The sequence below is a fragment of the Syngnathoides biaculeatus genome, chromosome 3 (assembly GCF_019802595.1).
Source record: "Syngnathoides biaculeatus isolate LvHL_M chromosome 3, ASM1980259v1, whole genome shotgun sequence".
Lineage (NCBI taxonomy): Eukaryota > Metazoa > Chordata > Actinopteri > Syngnathiformes > Syngnathidae > Syngnathoides > Syngnathoides biaculeatus.
In genome coordinates this window covers 7,008,733-7,028,196 of record NC_084642.1, presented here as the reverse complement: position 1 = coordinate 7,028,196, position 19,464 = coordinate 7,008,733, and the positions used below count along the sequence as shown (strand labels likewise).

The following is a 19,464-nucleotide window of genomic DNA, read 5'->3' as shown; positions in this document are numbered from 1 at the left end:
GATGTGAACGCAGTGAATTCTTGAGGTGATTCGAGAAAAAATGTCAGTCCCTACTTTATATTTTGTTTTGGTTGGGTGATGCAAATGAATCTAATGGGGTCTTGGAGGAGGAATGTATCCATCCATCCATTTTCTTTGCCACTTATCCTCATGAGAGTCACAGGGAGTCCTGGAGCCTGTCCGAGCTGTCAATGGGCAGGAGGCGGGGTACACACTGAACTGGTCGCCAGCCCAGACAAACAGCCGCACAATCACACCTAGGGGCAATTTAGAGTGTCCAGTGAATGTTGCATGTTTTTGGGATGTGGGAGGAAACTGGAGTGCCTGGAGGAAACCCACGCGGGCAAAGGAAAAAAAAATGCAAACTCCGTACAGTTTGGTTCGGATCGAACCCGGGACCTCAGAACTGTGAGGCCAATGCTTTCCATGCCGCCCGGATGAATGTATATTAAAAGAAAAATGCATGTAACAAATTATTATTGATACTAAATGATACCATAGCCCATCTCTGCATCTTGCTGTTATTGAGCTCTTGAACTACATTACAGGGGTGTCTAAACTTTTTCTACTGACGGCTATGGAGTGAACCTGAAGGAAGAGGAGGGTTACGTCTTTACGTGTTTGGGTAGCAGTTAAATGTATTGAGAGGAAATTAAAACCCTTAAAAATATATCTGCTACTACTAAAAAAAGAATATATCTACCCTATATACTGTACCTCCATCTGAGTTTTTTGTTTTCAGTAACAAAGCAAGAAGTTACTACCGTAACTTCCAGCCTATAATTTGCGACTTTTTTTTTTTCACACGTTTTCAACCCCGCGGTTTATGCGGTATTGCGGCGCTAGCGTTAGCGCAGCACTAGTATTAGCGGACCTGGTTATAAGCCTCAGTACACAGAGAGTTTAACGCTAGCGCCGCGCTAATGCTAGCATCGCGCTAACGCTAGCACCGCGCTAACGCTAGCACCATGCTAATGCTAGCGTCGCGCTAAAGCTAGTGCGCCACTAGCGTTAAACTCTTGCTATGCACCGTGGATTATAACAAGGTGTGCTCTGTAGGACAGGAATTATGGTACTGTATTTGTGTGAGCTTGTGACGTTCAAGTTTTCTATTTTTTTAGGTATGTTTTGCGGGAGCTAAAATAGCTAGTGGCATAATAACAGAGATTTTATGGACGTTTCATGTTTAGTCTGCACTCCTTCTGCACAACAGTCCAGGTGCAACAGGTACATTGCTCACATTCCAACGCACTGATTGTTGTCATCTCGCGCGTGTCGTGTCTTTTATGTGTGGACGCGGCAATTACGTACTTGTACTGTATGTGCGTTCATTTCTGTTGTAATGTGTTGTGTTATTCATGTACAATACAAATTGGAGGTTTTACGCTGTCCTGTCGTTAGGCACGTGCTGATTCCAAGGTTATCCGATGCAAGAATACGATGACTACTGGATGATGACTGGCAGGGAAGTTTTAATTTCATATGGTTATTATTGTGAATGTAATTTTAAGCGGTTTTGCTAAATAAATCACCGTCGCGAGATTTACTGTGATTGAGATCAGAAACGCGCCACCCAACGAGATGGTTCATAAACGACTTTGTCCGACGGCGGGCGGTATCGCACGCGCCGGCTCCATGATGTACGCCGCGCGTCGGCCCGTGTATTCTCTCCGCTCCGTCTGTCATTAAGTCGTATTTTTACAGCCGCGCTGCGGCCTCGCCGCGTCTGCCCGCAAGTGGCTTTTCCATTCTGTCAGCGCGCGGCGATCGCTTCCACGCTACTCGACTTGAGACCACCTCGGGTTAACGAGAGCTTTGACTTGGCTGAGGCGACGCCGGAGTTGGTAGCGTTTCATTAGCATTCCGTGCATATGGTTCCACTCATTTGTACCGCTTTTTTTTTTTTTTTCTAGTTCTTGAACTGAATAACAGAAACAGAATGTGAGTACTGGACAGGACTTTTTTCAAATTTATTTTATGAACATTCAACAACAGCCGAGAGATTTATGAGCTTTGGTAATATTGAGGAATAAATCCGTTATTAGTAGGGTACGTTGAGAGTTCACATTTGCTTACAAGTGTTCCTTTTTTTTAGAGCTCGTAATTTTCTTAATCACCGTCTGACGTCTCTGTGATGGATGTTATGTCCGCATCGTGTCCGTATGCACTTTTTCCTCAAAACGCAAAAGCACCTGCTTCAATCATCGTGGATCTCGTCCACGTCTGGACAGCGGTCACGTAACAGGCCGGCGGTCGAATGAGAACCTTTCCTAATATTATATTGTAGGCAAGCTGCAAGCAAGATGGCGGGATACACGTTGTCATTTATGGAAATAAATCAGAATCATAAGTACTAAGAATACAAATGTGTGTTATAACCTTTAAGCAAAACATATTTAAATCGAAACAGTGAAGGAACACGTAAAATACTCACCCGCATATATTCATTATCTTCTGCAAAGAACAACTAATATTGCTGCATCACGCTCCTCTTAGTTGTCATCGATTGCTTGAACGGACCTTTCCGGCCATCTTGTCAATCACTCCTACAATAATAGCCAATCAGATAGCCGCAGTGTCTTAACCCCTGGCTTGCCACGCCCCTCTCGCCGTATTGTCCCACAAGCAATGCCGGTGGTCAGTAGCGTGCGCTTGGAAAAGTTAACGTTAGGAAGAAAAAGGTCCTCGGATGCGTTTGGGGAACGTGCAATTCTGAGGCAAGATATCCGACTAGGTTACAAGGGGCCCTAAAACGCAGTTGACGACGTGTCTACGATGGATTAAGGCTCGCGGAAGAGCGCACGTACAACTAAATGTAGACAATAACAAACACAAGGCTGTATGTTCCAAGGTAAGTCACTTCTAAAGACTACAATGGTATAACTCGTGATCTTTCCAAGTAAAAAGTACTCACCCTACTTCACTTGCGCAGTACGATTCCACTATTTTATCCTGTTGGATTTCAATATGAAGTTTGTTTCGCTGTAACTCTTGACATTGCGTCCTGCTCCGTCCAAAATCTTAAATCCGTGGACATATCCTCACGTGAAATAGTTGAGACCTCTCTGTAGAACTCTCTTGGACAAGTCTGACGCATTTGGCAAAAAAACATACCCCAATATTATCTGGAATACGCGATAGAGAATCCGCTTCAAACATGTTCTGTTCGACCGCCATTTTCGAAGCTTGTGGGACATGGCTGAGGGGGCGGAGCTTAAGATCCCCATTTCCTTGTACTGACCCAGGTAACCAAGGTGTGCACACTACATTTTTGTGTGTGTTGCGACCAAAAAAATTTATGTATAGGGGAGATTCGGACACTTGAACTTTACTTTAATGCCCTCTCATATGGGGAAGGAGCGATATTGATTTTACATGGATGTCAGGATATGACAAATCATGTTTGTTTGAATTATTTGATACCTTCCCACTTTATTCTCAGTGAAAGTGTCCAGTTTGGAGTGTTGAAATTAAAATTTCCACCCGTGTGTAACCACGATCGCATTTAACATTTGGGCAGAGCATGACTGATGTGGGGCGAGGGGGTCGCGCTACTGCTGATGGAGCAGATCAGAGAGCCGGTCGAGGCACGCGGTGGAGGAATGTGCTCTGGCTGCGTTTGAACGTCTGCCCCGAGAGGCGAAAGGTCGCGTTTGGCAGCGGGGGCGGTCCAGGGCCGACAATGGAATCATCCAACGAAAGCATTTTTAAAATTTTTTTTTTTTTTTTGGTCCTTTGAATGCGTCGGCTCGGGTTTGCTGGATGCGTACGCCGGTGTCAGTCTGGCTTAAAAAAAAAAAAAAAAACAAAAACGCTGCGTAAACAAGTTTGATCGGGCCGCCACCTCGGGCCCGGGGCGGGGTGGGGACGGTAAGAGGGGGATTACTCCGGGAGCAGGGGGGCCGGGTGTCGATGTCCCGGCTCCGCGGGACGTTGGAAGATCAAAGGCTTGACACGTCACAGAAGTTGTGGTCTCCACCTTTTTGGAAGTTCCACTTTTTTTTTTGGGGGGGAGAGATTTCAAAACGCTTGACGGTTGACTGCTGGGAATGTTTCATTTAGCCCAAGAGATCTTCTATAGTAGGACTAAATTCAAGTTTTTACAACTCTTTGATTATTTTTTTTAAATTTTTGTTTAAAACGGAGCCACAGCCCTATTTCAGAACACCCGCGGGCGTTACAAAAGTAAAGAAACATGTTACTATAATTTTAGGGTGGAACGGCAGTTGAGTGGTTAGGAAATCTGCCTCGCAGTTTGGGGGGTTCGAATCCGGACCTCGAGCATTCCTGCGTGGGGTTTTTTCCGGGATCTCTGGCCTCCTCCCACATTCCAAAAACCTTCATGTTGGTCTCATGTAAATTGCGCTCAGAGGTGAACGTGAGTGTGAATGGGTGCTAGGCGGCTAGCTAGCTGGCAAAAGGTCGAGGATGTATCGCGCCTCTCGCCGAAAGTTAGGTGGGATAGACTAAACTGTTAGTCATGTCTTTGTTCAAACATTACGAGAAAATTTGCCTTTTTTTAATGGGTTTGAGGCATACAGTGAAGAAAATAAGTATTTGAACACCCTGCTATATTGCAAGTTCTCCCACTTAGAACTCACGATTTGTGTGTTACAGCTGCAAATAGGCATTTGAAAACCTGAGAAAACCATTGTTAATATTTGGTACAGTAGCCTTTGTTTGGAATTACAGAGGTCAAAGGTTTCCTGTAGTTGTTCACCAGGTTTGCACACACTGCAGGAGGGACTTTGGCCCACTCCTCCGCACAGATCTTCTCTAGATCAGACAGGTTTCCGGGCTGTCGCTGAGAAACACGGAGTTTCAGCTCCCTCTGAAGATTTTCTATTGGGTTTAGGTCTGGAGACTGGCTAGGCGACGCCAGAACCTTGATATGCTTCTTACGGAGGCACTCCTTGGTTTTCCTGGCTTTGTGCTTCGGATCATTGTCTTGTTGAAAGACCCGGCCACGAACCATCTTCAATGGTCTGACTGAGGGAAAGCGGTTGTTCCCCAAAATCATACAATAGATGGGCGTGGTCATCCTTTCCCTAATACAGTGCAGTCGTCATGTCCCATGTGCGGGAAAAACACCCCCAAACCATGATGTTACCACCCCCATGCTTCACAGTAGGGATGGTGTTCTTGGAATGGAACTCATCATTGGTCTTCCTCCAAACACGTTGAGTGGATTTCTGACCAAAAAGTTCCATTTTGGTCTCATCTGACCACAAAACTTTCTCCCATGACTCCTCTGTATCATCCAAATGGTCATTGGCAAACTTAAGACGGGCCTTGACATGTGCTGGTTTAAGCAGGGGTACCTTCCGTGCCATGCGTGATATTAAACCACGACGTCTTAGTGTATTACCAACAGTCATTATCTTTTTTTCTCTCTCACAGCGGGCATGCGCCTACGATGAAAATTTCAGACCCCTCCATGATTTCTAAGTGGGAGAACTTGCAATATAGCAGGGTGTCCAAATACTTCTTTTCTTCACTGAACCATTTTCTGCTTCGGCATCGCAAAGTGTTCTCTTTTGGGAAAAACCAAATATGGTCACCACTGCAGCCATGTAACGAAGGCGCCTCTGGATCGCGGGCCACCGGATGACATCAGACTGTGTGTCTTTTCCCCCCCTCAGACCGGGCATGACGGCGCGGACCGAGCAGAGGGTGTAGCCACATCTGGCGGAGCGCTTGCGAGAAGCACGAGCCTCGGCGCACCGAAACGTCCGCCGGCGTCCGGGGAGATGGGGGAGACCGAGGACGAGAGGGAAAGCGACGCCGGGAAGCTCTTCGAGGATTTTGTCCAGGCCTCCACCTGTAAGGGGACTCTGCAGGCCTTCAACATCCTGTGCGGGCAGCTGGACCTCGACCCCGCCGACCACGCCGCCTTCTACGAAAGTCTGAAGGCCAAGGTCACCACCTGGAAAGCCAAAGCGCTATGGAGCAAGCTGGACAAGAGGATGTCCCACAAGGAGTACAAGAAAGGGGACGCCTGTGCGGGCACCAAGGTAGGATTATTCCGTTTTTAGGTTGCGACTATTAAAGTTGGGATTTCATTTTTTTTTTAATAAGCAATTATGATGGATATTTCTTTCACCCCCCCCCCTCCTAAACAGCACTGGTAGATGTTTCATGCAAAGGCTCAATATGGCACACAAAAAAAAAAGTACGCACATCTGGAAAAACTCAAGTTTTTACACATACTTAGGTCTGAAATAGGCATGTGACCTCATGCTAATCCATGCATGACTAATTAAATTGTAATTATGTTGCCATATAAAACAACTGGAAAGTGTTATTCCATCAAAGGTTGCAGAGCGGGAGCAAGTTGCATCTGTTTATCTACGCATCGATGTCAAATATTGACACAGGCGCATATGAGAGAGATTATTTTCCCAGTTGGTAATGAAATGCACGCTTACCACTTGTAAGCCTAAAAAGAAATTACACTTCACAAGGGGGGCAACGACAAAATGCAAAAATGATTATTCCATGTGAACATTATCAGAATTTTATACGATAATTTGACAATATATACTGTACTTTTAAGTTTTTAGTGGCAGTTTTTCGTTTGTGGAATACGCTTAACCCACACACAAAAAATAAAAAATACTGCGTGAATGGATTTTATGTTCACGTCATAACATCAGTGGTTTTTTTTTTTTTTTTTTTTTTTAATTAGGAATTTGGGCTCCCGTGTGTAGTCGCTCTGTTTAAAAAAAAAAAAAAAAAAAAAAGAGAAGGAGAAGGAGAAACGGGCTTCCAAATTTGAGACTGTTGAACACGTCTCGGAACATTTAATAGCATAGAGCACAGGTGTCAAACTCGAGGCCCGGGGGCCGCATCTGGCCCGCCCGCATGATTTTATGAGGCCCGCGGAGGCAAATGATGTGTATCAACTTCCACGATTTCAAATCTGTACCAAAATTTCAAATTGTGTAAATGATAACGTTAAGATATTAAAGCATTTTTGTGTTACCAAACAATAGTTGGAAAAAACCCATTACCCTTGATTTCATATGTAAATATGATGAGGGGGTTAAAAATATTTAGCGTTTCACAGCCATAACGGCCCTTTGAGGGAAACTTTGAGGGAGTTTGACACCCCTGGCATAGAGTGTTGGAATGTCTCTTTTTTTTTTTTTTTAAATCCTCTCTTGATTGCTTGACATACTTATTAATTTTTGGGGGGGTTTGAGAGGGTGGGGGAAGAGGTGGGTTTAGCACGGTTGAAGTTCAAACTGCTTCGACTTTCCGAAGCCTCCTCGAATGAAGTGATACATTGAGATGAACGAATGGGCACACCTAGACCAGGGGTGCCCAGACATTTTTTTTTTTTACCCCAAGATCTACTTTTCAAGCCGCTAGCCTCTCGCGATCGATCCGGGAGGGGGGGGTCTTTTTTTTTTTTTTTAAAGAATGACCAATGATGAAATGGAATGAATGGAATGAACAAAGATCTGCCCACTACAAAAAAATCTAATTTATTTTGAAGTATATTGAGGATTCTTTGTGTACATGTTTGTTTGCGTGCCTTGCATAACCGCATGAGCCAACATTGCCACAACACAACATAATTAACTATAAACATTTTTTGTAACTATATGAGTTCTCAGCGCCTTTGCAGCTGCAGAGGTTTTATTGAAGATAATATTCCCACCTTATTTTTAAAAGATCGGCACAACGAGTCAGCTGTGCCTCTTCTAATATCGCTCCGTCTTGGAAGGACTTCTTGTTATTAACGATGATGTGACAAACCTGAAAACGATGCTTCGGTGGCGGCTTTTGCCGTTGAACTATATTATGTGAAAAGTGACTGCTGTGCGGCCGGTTGGGATTTTAGTTGGTTCACTTTTCTCATTGCTCAGCTCGCCGTCGTATTTTCCATAAACGGTTCGAAAATGCCGCTACACATTTCCCATCTTCGGTATTACAATAGTACACTGGCAGATGAGGCAAACTCATTTAAAAAATAAGTCCGCCTCAGGTTCTGTATGAAAGTGATGTTTTTATCTTCTTCTTTACTCCAGCATCCGTACTCATGTTTGATAAGATTTTTGAAGCGAGGGCTTAAAATAGGGGGGAGCTCGCCGACTAGCGTGGTTTCCTGTACTCGGTGTCGTCGTTTGTGGTGAGCTAAAGGTCAGAAAAAATACGGCTGATGTCTTTTTTTTTTCTAAAAGCAAAGAATGCTGATGATTGGCTAAAGTTTTTAATGCACATTTGCACAAAGGAGAACATAGCACAACATCTGCATAAATACAAACGTCCCTGCAGTTGCTAAAAGACTTAAAAGTAAAAAAAAAAAAAAGGTTTAAAAAAAGAAACATGAGCAAGCGTAATGAGTCACAGAAATAATCTACTTGTGCATGACAGCTAAATTATCTGTGACTTCGTTTTATGACAACTTTTAACAGCAACACGTGATACCACTCCGAGTTCACTTCGACTTCATTGCCGCCGAGGATGTGATGTCATCCGGCTTTTTACGGCCGTAGCTCGCCGGTGGGCTGAAAACGCCTGGCGAGGACCTCCGTAGTCATGCGGCGCGTTCTTCGAAACTGCCGCTGACGTTTGTAGTGGGTCGTTGATCCGTCGTGATCTGTTTGAGGGGTTTCTGAGGGGCGTCTGCCGGTGGGGGAGTGGACTTTATGGGCAGCGTTTCCTCTGTGTCAGTGAGGTTCCAGTCGGGACAGGAAGTGTGTCTGACTCAGCACATGCGGAGGAAAAAGTCTCTTATGTGTGTGGGGGAATGTGTTCTTCTGTGTATCAGTCACAAGTGGCATTTTCACGACTTTCCCCCCCCTCATATCGCTTTTGCATTGATTGTCAGATGCTTTGTCACGCTGGCCGCCGGCGCCTACCGACAGCGCTTTGTGCGCCTGCCACCTGTGTCGTTTGACACCTGAAGATACGTCATGCTGATACCGTCTGGCACGGTCAAACGTTGCGTCGTCGTCCTTATGCTCCCGTAGAACAAGATGGAAAAACACGGGTGACTAAGGGCGACTCATCACCGCCGGCGCGAAGATAATTGTTAGCGACGCCAACGTTTCCCGGCGATTGTTTTGCCTGTGTTTTGTTTTTTTTTTAAATCTCGGCAAGGAGCAGCAGAAGATAAACCCATGTGCCCACCAACAGTACAGTGAAGAAAATAAGTATTTGAACACCTTGCTATATTGCAAGTTCTCTCACTTAGAAATCATGGAAGGGTCTGAAAATTTCATCGTAGGTGCATGTCCATTGGGAGAGAGATCATCTAAAAAGACAAATCCAGAAGTCACAATGTATGATTTTTTTTTTTAACGATTTATCTGTGTGATATAGCTGCAAATAAGTATTTGAACACCTGTCTATTAGCTCGAATTGTGACCCTCAAAGACCTGTTAGTCCCCCTTTAAAAGTCCACCTCCACTCCATTTTTTTGTCCTGAATCGGATGCACCAGTGTGAGGTCGTTAGCTGCATAAAAACACCTGTCCACCCCATACAATCTGCAAGACTCAAACTTGTAACTTGGCCAAGACCAAAAGAGTTGTCCAAAGACACCAGAGACAAAATTGTTGAACTTCACACCGCTGGAAAGGGCGACGGAGAAATTGCCAAGCAGCTTGGTGGGTGAAAAAAGGTCCACCGTTGGAGCAATCATTAGAAAATGGAAGAAGCTAAACATGACGGTCAATCTCAATCGGAGTGGAGCCCCATTGCAAGATATCACCTCGTGCGGTCTCAAGGATCCTTAGAAAGGAATCAGGCCAGGACTACATGACAAGACTTGGTCAATGACCTGAAAAGATCTTGGACCACCGTTTCCAAAGTGACTGTTGGTAATACACCAAGATGTCATGGTTTGAAATCATGCTTGGCACGGAAGTTTTCCCCTGCTTAAACCAGCAAGGCCCGTCTTAAGTTTGCCATTTGGATGATACAAAGGAGTCATGCGAGAGAGTTTTCTGGTCAGGTGAGACCAAAATGGAACTTTTTGGTCATAATTCCACTAACTGTGTTTGGAGGAAGACGAATGATGAGTTCCATCCCAAGAACACCATCCCTACTGTGAAGCATGGGGGTGGTACCATCATGCTTTGGGGGTGCACATGGGACAGGACAAATGCACTTTGTTAGGGAGAAGATGACTGCGGCCATGTATTGTGAGATTTTGGGGAACAACCTCTTTCCCTCAATCGGAGCATTGAAAATGGGTCTTGGCTGGGTCTTTGAACATGACAATGACCCAAAGCACACGACCAGAAAAACCCAAGAGTGGCTTCATAAGAAGCATATCAGGGTTCTGGCGTGGCCTAGCCAGTCTCCAGCCCTAAACCCAATAGAAAATCTTTGGAAGGAGCTGAAACTCTGTGTTTCTCAGTGACGGCCCAGAAACCTGTCTGATCTAGAGAAGATCTGTGCGGAGGAGTGGGCCAAAATCCCTCCTGCAGTGGACGCAAACCTGGTGAACATCTACAGGAAATGTTTGACCTCTGTAATTGCAAACAAAGGATACTCTACCAAATATTAACATTGGTTTTCTTAGATGTTCAAATACTTATCTGCAGCTGTATCACACAAATAAATTGTTACAAAAATGTTCAGTTCTCAGGTTCCTCCAGTTCTTACCCGTGGACCGTGCATTCGACACCCCTGCTTTACAAAGTAGACTGTCCTGGAATGAGAATAGTAGTTCTTCCGTCAACCCCAGCGTTTACAGAAGTAAAGAATCAAAGACAAAACAAATATGATATTGGACAGACATGCTCGTTAAAATTGTCCAGGATTTTCTGGTCTAATTCTGCACGCGTTTGTCTTTTGCACTGCGACGTAGAGACTTACTCGGGTTTCTCGAGAATTCTGCTCATCTTAAATCTGTGGATCCCTTCAAGTAGCCAGAGAAACCATCAACATTCTTTTTTTCCCCCCTCTGCATGATATTCCAAAAGAACAAAAAAAAAAAAGAAGAGGCATACAGTTGAACCATATAGAGTTGTGTTTAAACGTTTAGAGGGAAAAGAAGAAGACGAAGGAAAAAAGATTTCCCGAAAGAGTGCAGCACACTTGCGTCACTTCTTTCATCTGTCATCCAAGAAGCTGATGTCATGTTTTTCGACAAAGGCAGACGCACGGAGGTGACTTCATGCGCTCTGCGGCCGACGCGCGAGCGCCGCAACACGTCCGCTAACGGCGGGCCGGATTCCTGGCTCGAGATGATACAGGATTTTTGGCAGATGTTCGTTAGTTTTGGCAACCGCTGCTAATCTGCCTTTTCTCGTTTAATGCTGATGTCATCTCGAGACGGTCCCGTCTATTTTTTTTTTTTTTTTTTTTTCCCTTTCTCTTAGCGGCGCGGCACAGCAATTGATAATCCTCGCATGTGTTTTAACACTCAGCGGCCCGTTAGGAAATAAACAGAACGTCACCCCGGCAGGAAAATTCACACACTCGCGTGAGTAACGTGACAGCCACTTCATCACAACTTGTCCTCCCCAGTGCCTCATCGTCGGCGGAGGTCCCTGCGGCCTGCGCACGGCCATCGAGCTCGCCTTGACGGGGGCCAAAGTGGTGGTGATGGAAAAGAGGGACTCCTTCTCCAGGAACAACGTGCTGCACCTCTGGCCCTTCACCATCCACGACCTGCGGGGCCTCGGGGCCAAAATGTTTTACGGCAAATTCTGCGCCGGGGCCATAGATCACATCAGTGAGTGAAGCGCTTCGTCATTTGGTAGTCAAAGTTGTGAGTTATTACGGCTGCGCTCTGTTCTACTGTTTCGATGCTCCGCGAAGATGACGTCATGAAACGTGCTCAAAAGATTTTGCGAGGGAAGTTACTCCAGTTTTGATATTCTAGTGCAATTTGTTGTTCTATTATTTCAGCAAATTTTCCCGTTTAAATTATAGTTAGGGTTCCGAGGTAGATTTTTGTGCTGCCTGAGTTTCATTAGTTTCCTGAGCACATTCATAACCCAAAAGTTTAGTATCCCAAATCATCTTTCCCCATTGAAATGAATGGAAATGCCAGTAATCCGTTTCAGCTTCTCATAAGGACGTATTTTAAAAGAAATAAAACATATTTACATGTAATGTGGTGAACTTAAACATTTGGCACATCTATCTTAAGTTTTTTGGACATTGCGCTGCTCCGCTCAGATGACATCATGAAACGTGCTCAAAAGATGTTGCGAGGGAGGTTACTCCAGCTTTGATATTCTAGTACAATTTCAGTAAATTTTCCCGTTTAAATTATAGTTAGGGTTCCGAGGTAGATTTCTGTACTGCCCGAGTTTAATTTGTTTCCTGAGCACATTCATAATCCAAAGGTTTAGTATTCCAAATCATCTTTCCCATTTGAAATGAATGGAAATGCCAGTAATCCGTTCCAGTTTGTCATAAAGGCGTATTTTAAAAGAAATAAAACCTTTATGGAAACATGGTAATAACATATTTACACGTAATGTGGCGGACTTAAACATTTGGCACATTTATCTTGAGTTTTTTGGACATTGCGCTGCTCCGCTCAGATGACATCATGAAACGTGCTCAAAAGATGTTGCGAGGGAGGTTATTGCGCAGCTCTTGCTGATGTATGTACCACAGCAACCCGTGGGTAGTACATAACTCAGTAACCCATTTAAACTCCTCTGTAAGCCTCAGTAACATTAGTCATTCTTTTGAAAGCCAAGTGGAATTATGGCAAAAGTTATAGACCGTAATTTCCGGCCTACAAGCCCCGACTTTTTTCACACGCTTTCAACCCTGCGGTTTATGCAGTGATGCGGCTAATTTGGGCGTTTTTTTTTTTGTTTTTTTTGTTTGTTTTTTTCTATGGCCGCAAGGGGGCACTCGAGCGGAAAAGGTATGGGTGACACCGGTGGAATATTTGTGCCGAGGAAGTGACTTTTATAGGTCTGGCCATGTTAGCGTGGCGGCACTAGCGTTAAAATCTCCGTGTACCGTCATATTCTGTAAATATCTTGTGTTTCAACGTGGGCAGTTGCGGCTTTTACACGGCTGCGGCCTATGCATGTACCAAATGGTATTTCCTTTCCAAATGTACTGGGTGAGGCTTATAACCAGGTGCGCTCTGTAGGCCGGGAATTACGGTAGGTGTTTAAAAATGGTTTAATTCTGTGTATCCATTGATAACGATTTGATTGCTGCCATTTGTCACTGATTAGCGGGGCAAGATCACATTTTCACTTTCTTGTACGCAGTGTATATAAACGACCAAATATGGGGTGCTCGGCCAATAAATTTTAAATTCCTGAACCAGAATTTTTGATACAGCTCTGGTATTAGGATTTCATTAGTGGGTCAGTGAGAGTACGTGATCATTTCATGCTAGTACAATCCACGAACAAAGTAGGCGGTGTTCCTTCCATACGCTGAGGTGTCCCGTTCGGTCCAACAGGTATCAGGCAGCTGCAGCTGATGCTGTTGAAGGTGGCCCTCATCGTCGCAGTCGAGTTTCACATCAACGTGGAGTTTGTCAAGCTGGTGGAACCTCCTGAGCACCAAGACCATGAAGGTACTGCACGGATGCGGATGATTAATCCTTCATGATCTCGCGTCCGTGTGGATCCCCGACCCACGTAGCTGCGTGCCAGCCATTACTTGGAATGATTTTAAAAAAAAATATATATATATATAATGACGATGATGCGTTCAATGATGGCGGTCATAGTGTTGGATCCCCGCTGTCGAAGTCCGTTAACCACTCTCCGAGAAGCTCGAATGTCTGTCTGCTTCTGCCCGTATTAAAGGTCAAGTGTCATGCCTATAAACATTCAAAAATAGGTATTGTAATGATAAATGCGTATTACATTATTTACTTCAATGTCTCTATGAAAAAATAAATATGAGCAGAGAGGGCGTCATCCCAGCGCATAGTTGCGGAAATCTCATTCGACATTTGAGTGGTAGCCATATTGGCTGCATCTTCGGTCCGCCATCCGCCCGATCCACTTCCGATAAACAACGCCGCCCGCGGCCGCAAGCGACGACAACGCCACGGTCAAACCGCCTCCACGGCAGTGATGAACAATGCCTCCAACTAGCTACGACGTGGCCAAACCGCCTCCCTGTCTGACCCACCTCCGCAGCGGAGATGAGCCACCCCGGCGGCTCCGCATCCGCCAATCACGGCTTCAGCCAGGGTGGCGCATCGACACATTTAGCACCCCTTACTTAAGGATTACACCCCCCAACTCCCCACGATTTTTTTTTTTTTTTTTTAAAGTAGCTGTATAGACACCTACCTGTCATTTGGAACCCATAAAGCTCTCATCTTTTGCACCCGTGCAATCCATTTTTCACGACGAACCGGGCCTTTTGGAAAAGTACGACGAGCGAATCCATCCTCACTAGTGTTCGAGCAATATCCAGCAACACAACGAGCCGATATTTTGGCTAACATGAAGGAACAACCCAGGTAAAACTAATAGAAACGCACGCTACTGCCCTGTACGTCACTTCCTGCTTCTTCTCGAAAACAAATCCCTCGAAGATTTTCATGGCGGGACTTACAAAAAGCAACATCCGTCAAAATCATGTTTTGTTGTGGGGGGAAAAAAAACGGATGGGTCCATACCGGCTGCTGTTTTTTCATTAATAACATACTAAAAATCATGCATTTCATGATAGTGGACCTTTAAATTGACCACAATTGCGTTGGATCACCTGCGCCAAAAGTTACACGTGGGCCCACTTGGCGTATCGTACAATATACACATTTATGGCATATTTTAAGATGACCACCATTCCCCCCTGTTTAACGTTTTACGCTGGTAAATCTAAAATCCATTTTAGTCGAGAGAGGTCACATCTCACTTGACAACCTAAGTTTACATCAACATTTTAAAATAATGCGTATGTTAGGGTAGGTTAATGATTTTTATTTAATTTTTTTTTAATTGCTGTAAAATGTCAAAACAAGTCACTTTTTGAGCCTGAGTATTGCGTAACAAAACGAAGCTGCAGGAGGCTTTAATGTTGATTTTAATGAATACAGTGTGGGGCCGACATCGCACACAGCTTCTTTGTGCGATGGTAACAGGAGGAACAACTCGAGTGGCCGCACCCAAGTTTGACTCGAACGCTCGCTTCCAGCTGTTATATCAATACGCCGATAACAACAAGAGCCTCGCCTAAATTTAGACGTTCTCCCCCCCCCTTCCCCTCCGCTGCGGCTTAGTCGTGCCCTCAATATCATATTGCGCAACAAAATATCAGGTTGTATCTGCGCGGGTCGGAGTCTCATGCGACCACTCGAGTAGTTTCTTAATATCGGCGGAGAAAAAGGACATAAGCGACGTTTGCCTCTTTCTTTGTGATCATACGGGGAGGAGGCACGACTTGAATGCATCAACGGCATCCAATTCGAGCTCGGTTCCGTGCGCGGCGTCCCCGAAGCCCCATCAGCTGACACTTCTCACGCCATGTGGGCATTTCTGTCCCCGCCTAAGGAATAAATGCGGCACAAAGAGAATATTTACGTAATGCCTTTTCCCTGGCTCCCAATTCCCGATGTCTCTGCGGTCTCTCGTTTTCAGGGCCGGGCTGGAGAGCCGCGATCCGACCCGCTGATCATCCCGTGGCTGACTTTGAGTTTAACGTGGTGGTGGGGGCCGACGGGCGCAGGAACACGCTGGAAGGTGAGGAGATGCCAAAGACGGTGTCCATGCCTCCGGGGCCAACTTTGACTTGAAAGAGACGATGCCTCTTATAATGTTACCACATGAGGTCCAAAGGGGGGAAAAAAAAAAAAAAAAAATCTTTTCCTCCAAGCACTGGAATCACATACTTTGTTCAAGCAAAATATGTTTTCAGACGAGATGAAACTCTAGATCACTGGTGTCAAACTACAGGCCCGGGGGCCAGATGATTTTATGTGGCCGGCCAAGGCAAAATCACACATCTCAACTTCCGTGATTCTTGTTTGAATTTGGACCACGATTTCAAATTGTCATATCATCAATCATAATGGTGAGGCATTTTTACGTTAGCAAACATCAGCAATAGTTGAAAAATCCGTTACCCTTGATTTCTGATTTCAAAGGTAATTCATAAATATCACGTGTCAATATGGTGAGGCGATAAAAGATTTTTATGGTTTCACAGTCATAACGGCCCTCCGAGGGAAACCGGAACGACAATGTGGCCCGCGACAAAAACGAGTTTGACACCCCTGCTCCAGATGATCACTGAATACATTTTTGTAGTCCTTTTGATATCTTATTATGATTCCCTAAAAACAGAAGAACATACTCCTATACAAACTCATAAACAATACAGTGTCGTGTTCATAAATGTAATCTACTCCTACAAATAGTATTATTAATATTATTATATTATTGTATTTATCCATCCATCTTCCGAGCTGCTTATCCTCAGGAGGGTCGTGGGAGTGCCGGAGCCTATTATTGTATCTACAGTACAGCCTCGGTTCTCGAACGTCCCCGTTCTTGAACAAACCGGTTTTAAAACGAAAATTTCGAGATTTTTCAAACGAAAATCGGCACTTGAACGCACCCAACGAAACCCGGAAATAACAGAGCGCGTGCGGCCCGACCACCTGACCTCCCCACAACGTGCTTTATTGTCAATTCGAACGAACCCCCGAAAAAAAAAAAAAACCCGGAAATAACTTGCTTAACTGATTCGGTTTTTGAATAAATCGTTTTCGAGCCACCTTATAGAACGGATTGTGGTCGAGAACCGAGGCTCTACTCTACAGGCATTTAGATTTAATATACACTATCTTGGAAAAAAAAAAAAAAAAAAAGACTATTACTGCATCTTACTTGATTGACTAAAAGCACAGCTGTCAAACTCATAGCCTGGGGGCCAGATCCGGCCCGCCACATCATTTTAAGTGGACCGCAAAAGCAAACAATGTACGGCCATTTCATGTCTCTCGGTAAAATAACCACACCCGCGGATTGCATTTCTTTGTAACCAATTTCACTTTTAAAATACATTTGAATAATAGTTTAACTTCCATCCGTCCATTTTCTTTGCTGCTTATCCTCACAAGGGTCATGGGAGTGCTGGAGCCCATTATCGCATATACATGCAATTAGATTAATATAAACTACCCTGAAAAAATGACTATCACTGCATCTTACTGATTGATTTAAAGCACAGGTGTCAAACTCATAGCCTGGGGGCCAGATCCGGCCCGCCACATCATGGACCGCAAAAGCGGACAATGGACGGGGATTTCATGTCTCTCGGTGAAATAACCACACCTGCGGATTGCATTTCTTCGTAGACAGTTTCACTTTTAAAATGCATTGAATAATAGTTTAACTTCCATCCATCCATTTTCTTTGCCGTTTATCCTCACGAGGGTCACGGGGAGTGCCGGAGCCTATCCCAGCTGTCAACGGGCAGGAGGGCGGGGTTACACCCTAAACTGGTCGCTGGCCAATCGCAGGGCACATCAAGACAAACAGCCGCACTCACAATTTAATACGGAGTGCCTGGAATAAACCCACGCAGGCACAGGGAAAACATGCAAACTTCACACAGGCGGGGCCGGGATCGAACCCGGGTCCTCAGAACTGCGATGCCAACGCTTTACCAACGTGCCGCCCTTAGTTTAACTTTTTTTTTTTTTTTTACTGGTTTCTGATTTCAATACTAGTTAACCTGATAGCAAAAATTAGTTGGACACCCCTGATAGAGTGCTCTTCACGCTAATGCTGCACATTAGATTATTAATTTTTTTTCTATCGACTCGAGCCGTCATCTTTTTTGAGACCTACAAGTGCACCAATGTTCTTGCGTAAGAGTGTAGCGGTCACGTCGCCAAAGCACAGAGGATAAGGATACATAAATAGAACGAAGGCAGCTGATGAAGGGCTGGAGTCGACGTGAATTTTGCATCACGGTGTTTGGACTCCACCCGCCGCTCGCTGCGGTCGCACAACAAGCAATACGTATCCGAGGCTTATTCCTAAAAAGGTCAAAAACACGACGTTTGCTTCATTCTTTGGTCGTGAAGCAGCCCGAGGGAAATGAGTCAGTCTGCGGCAGGTCCACTTTGTTTGTTTGGTTTTTTTTTTTTTCTTTTTTAAGTGGGCTAAATGTGGGCAAAGCCTCCCAAAATACATCCAGATCTAATTTTCACATATTTTGTTCCAAATAAAAACTAGGGTGTTAATTGAATTTTCAAATGTTATGAGTTTTTTTCTTTTTTTTTAAACTTTGAGAAACATTACCCCTTCATGTGCATGACTAAAAGGGCGGTATGTGCAAAATCCTTTGAAATGGGATCCATTGCAAAGGTAATAACTTGACTATTCTCTTATTAGACCCCCCCAGAAAGATACTTTTATGCTTTAGTGGACCGGTTGGAACATTTTTATGTCGTGAATGTGATATTCAATTCATCCATCTATTTTCTTTGCCGCTTATCCTTATGAGGGTCGCGGGGAGTCTATCCCAGCTGTCAACGGGCAGGAGGGCGGGGTGCACCCTGAACTGGTCGCCAGCCAATAGCAGGGCACGTCGAGACAAACAGCTGCACTCACAATCACACCTATGGGCAATTTAGAGTGTACAATTAATGCTGCATGTTTTTGGGATGTGGGAGGAAACCGGGGTGCCCGGAGGAAACCCACGCAGGCACGGGGAGAACACGCAAACTCCACACAGGCGGGGTCAGGATCGAACCCGGGTCCTCAGAACCGTGAGGCCAACTAAAAACATTGTCGTGAGCCTGTGTAAATTTGATTTATTTATTTATTTTTTTTTAATACTATAAATGGGCCGCACGGTGTCTCAGCTGGTATAGCGTTGGCCTCACAGTTCTGGGGTGCCGGGTTCGATCTCGGCCCCGCCTGTGTGGAGTTCGTATGTTCTCCCCCTTGCCTGCGTGGGTTTTCTCCGGGCACCCCGGTTTCCTCCCGCATCCCAAAAACATGCAGCATTAATTGTCCCGAGGTGTGATTGTGAGTGTGGCTGTTTGTCTCGATTGGCTGGCAACCAGTTCAAGGTGTACCCCGCCTCCTGCTCCTTGACAGCTGGGATAGGCTCCCCCCAACCCTCGTGAGGATAAGCAGCAGACCTGTTTTGTCACTCCAATGAGTGGTGAAGCTCACACTTATTGTTCTTGTTTCTATAAGCTTGTGTGAGCCACATGTGATCCTGAAATAACCACCCTGTGCCTTTCAGACTATGTTTCTGTTGTGATTTGAACACAACTCTTGTTCGGGTCTGCGCGACCCCCTCTTACCCCCTCCCCTGGATTTTCTCTCTTCGGCAGGTTTCAAAAGGAAAGAGTTTCGCGGCAAGCTGGCCATCGCCATCACCGCCAACTTCGTCAACAGGAACACGACGGCGGAGGCCAAGGTGGAGGAAATCAGCGGCGTGGCCTTCATCTTTAACCAGAAGTTCTTTCTCGACCTCAAAGAAGAAACAGGTGGGAGAGAGGACATTTCCCATGCCTTCAAGTGCATAGCAG

General features: G+C 45.1%; 1 protein-coding gene across 4 annotated transcripts in view; it reads left to right on the top strand.

Annotated features, from left to right (window-relative positions):
- The window catches only part of mical2a (microtubule associated monooxygenase, calponin and LIM domain containing 2a), a 51,800-nt gene that overhangs the window by 8,752 nt on the left and 23,584 nt on the right, over window positions 1-19,464 (top strand). For all 4 annotated transcript variants that reach the window (XM_061813957.1, XM_061813955.1, XM_061813954.1 and 1 more), the window contains exons 2-6: window positions 5,643-6,014; window positions 11,490-11,697; window positions 13,408-13,524; window positions 15,548-15,649; window positions 19,267-19,422. In XM_061813957.1, coding sequence (XP_061669941.1) covers window positions 5,751-6,014; window positions 11,490-11,697; window positions 13,408-13,524; window positions 15,548-15,649; window positions 19,267-19,422 — 847 coding nt within the window. In that variant the 5' untranslated portion in view covers window positions 5,643-5,750. The remainder of the gene's footprint in view (window positions 1-5,642; window positions 6,015-11,489; window positions 11,698-13,407; window positions 13,525-15,547; window positions 15,650-19,266; window positions 19,423-19,464) is intronic.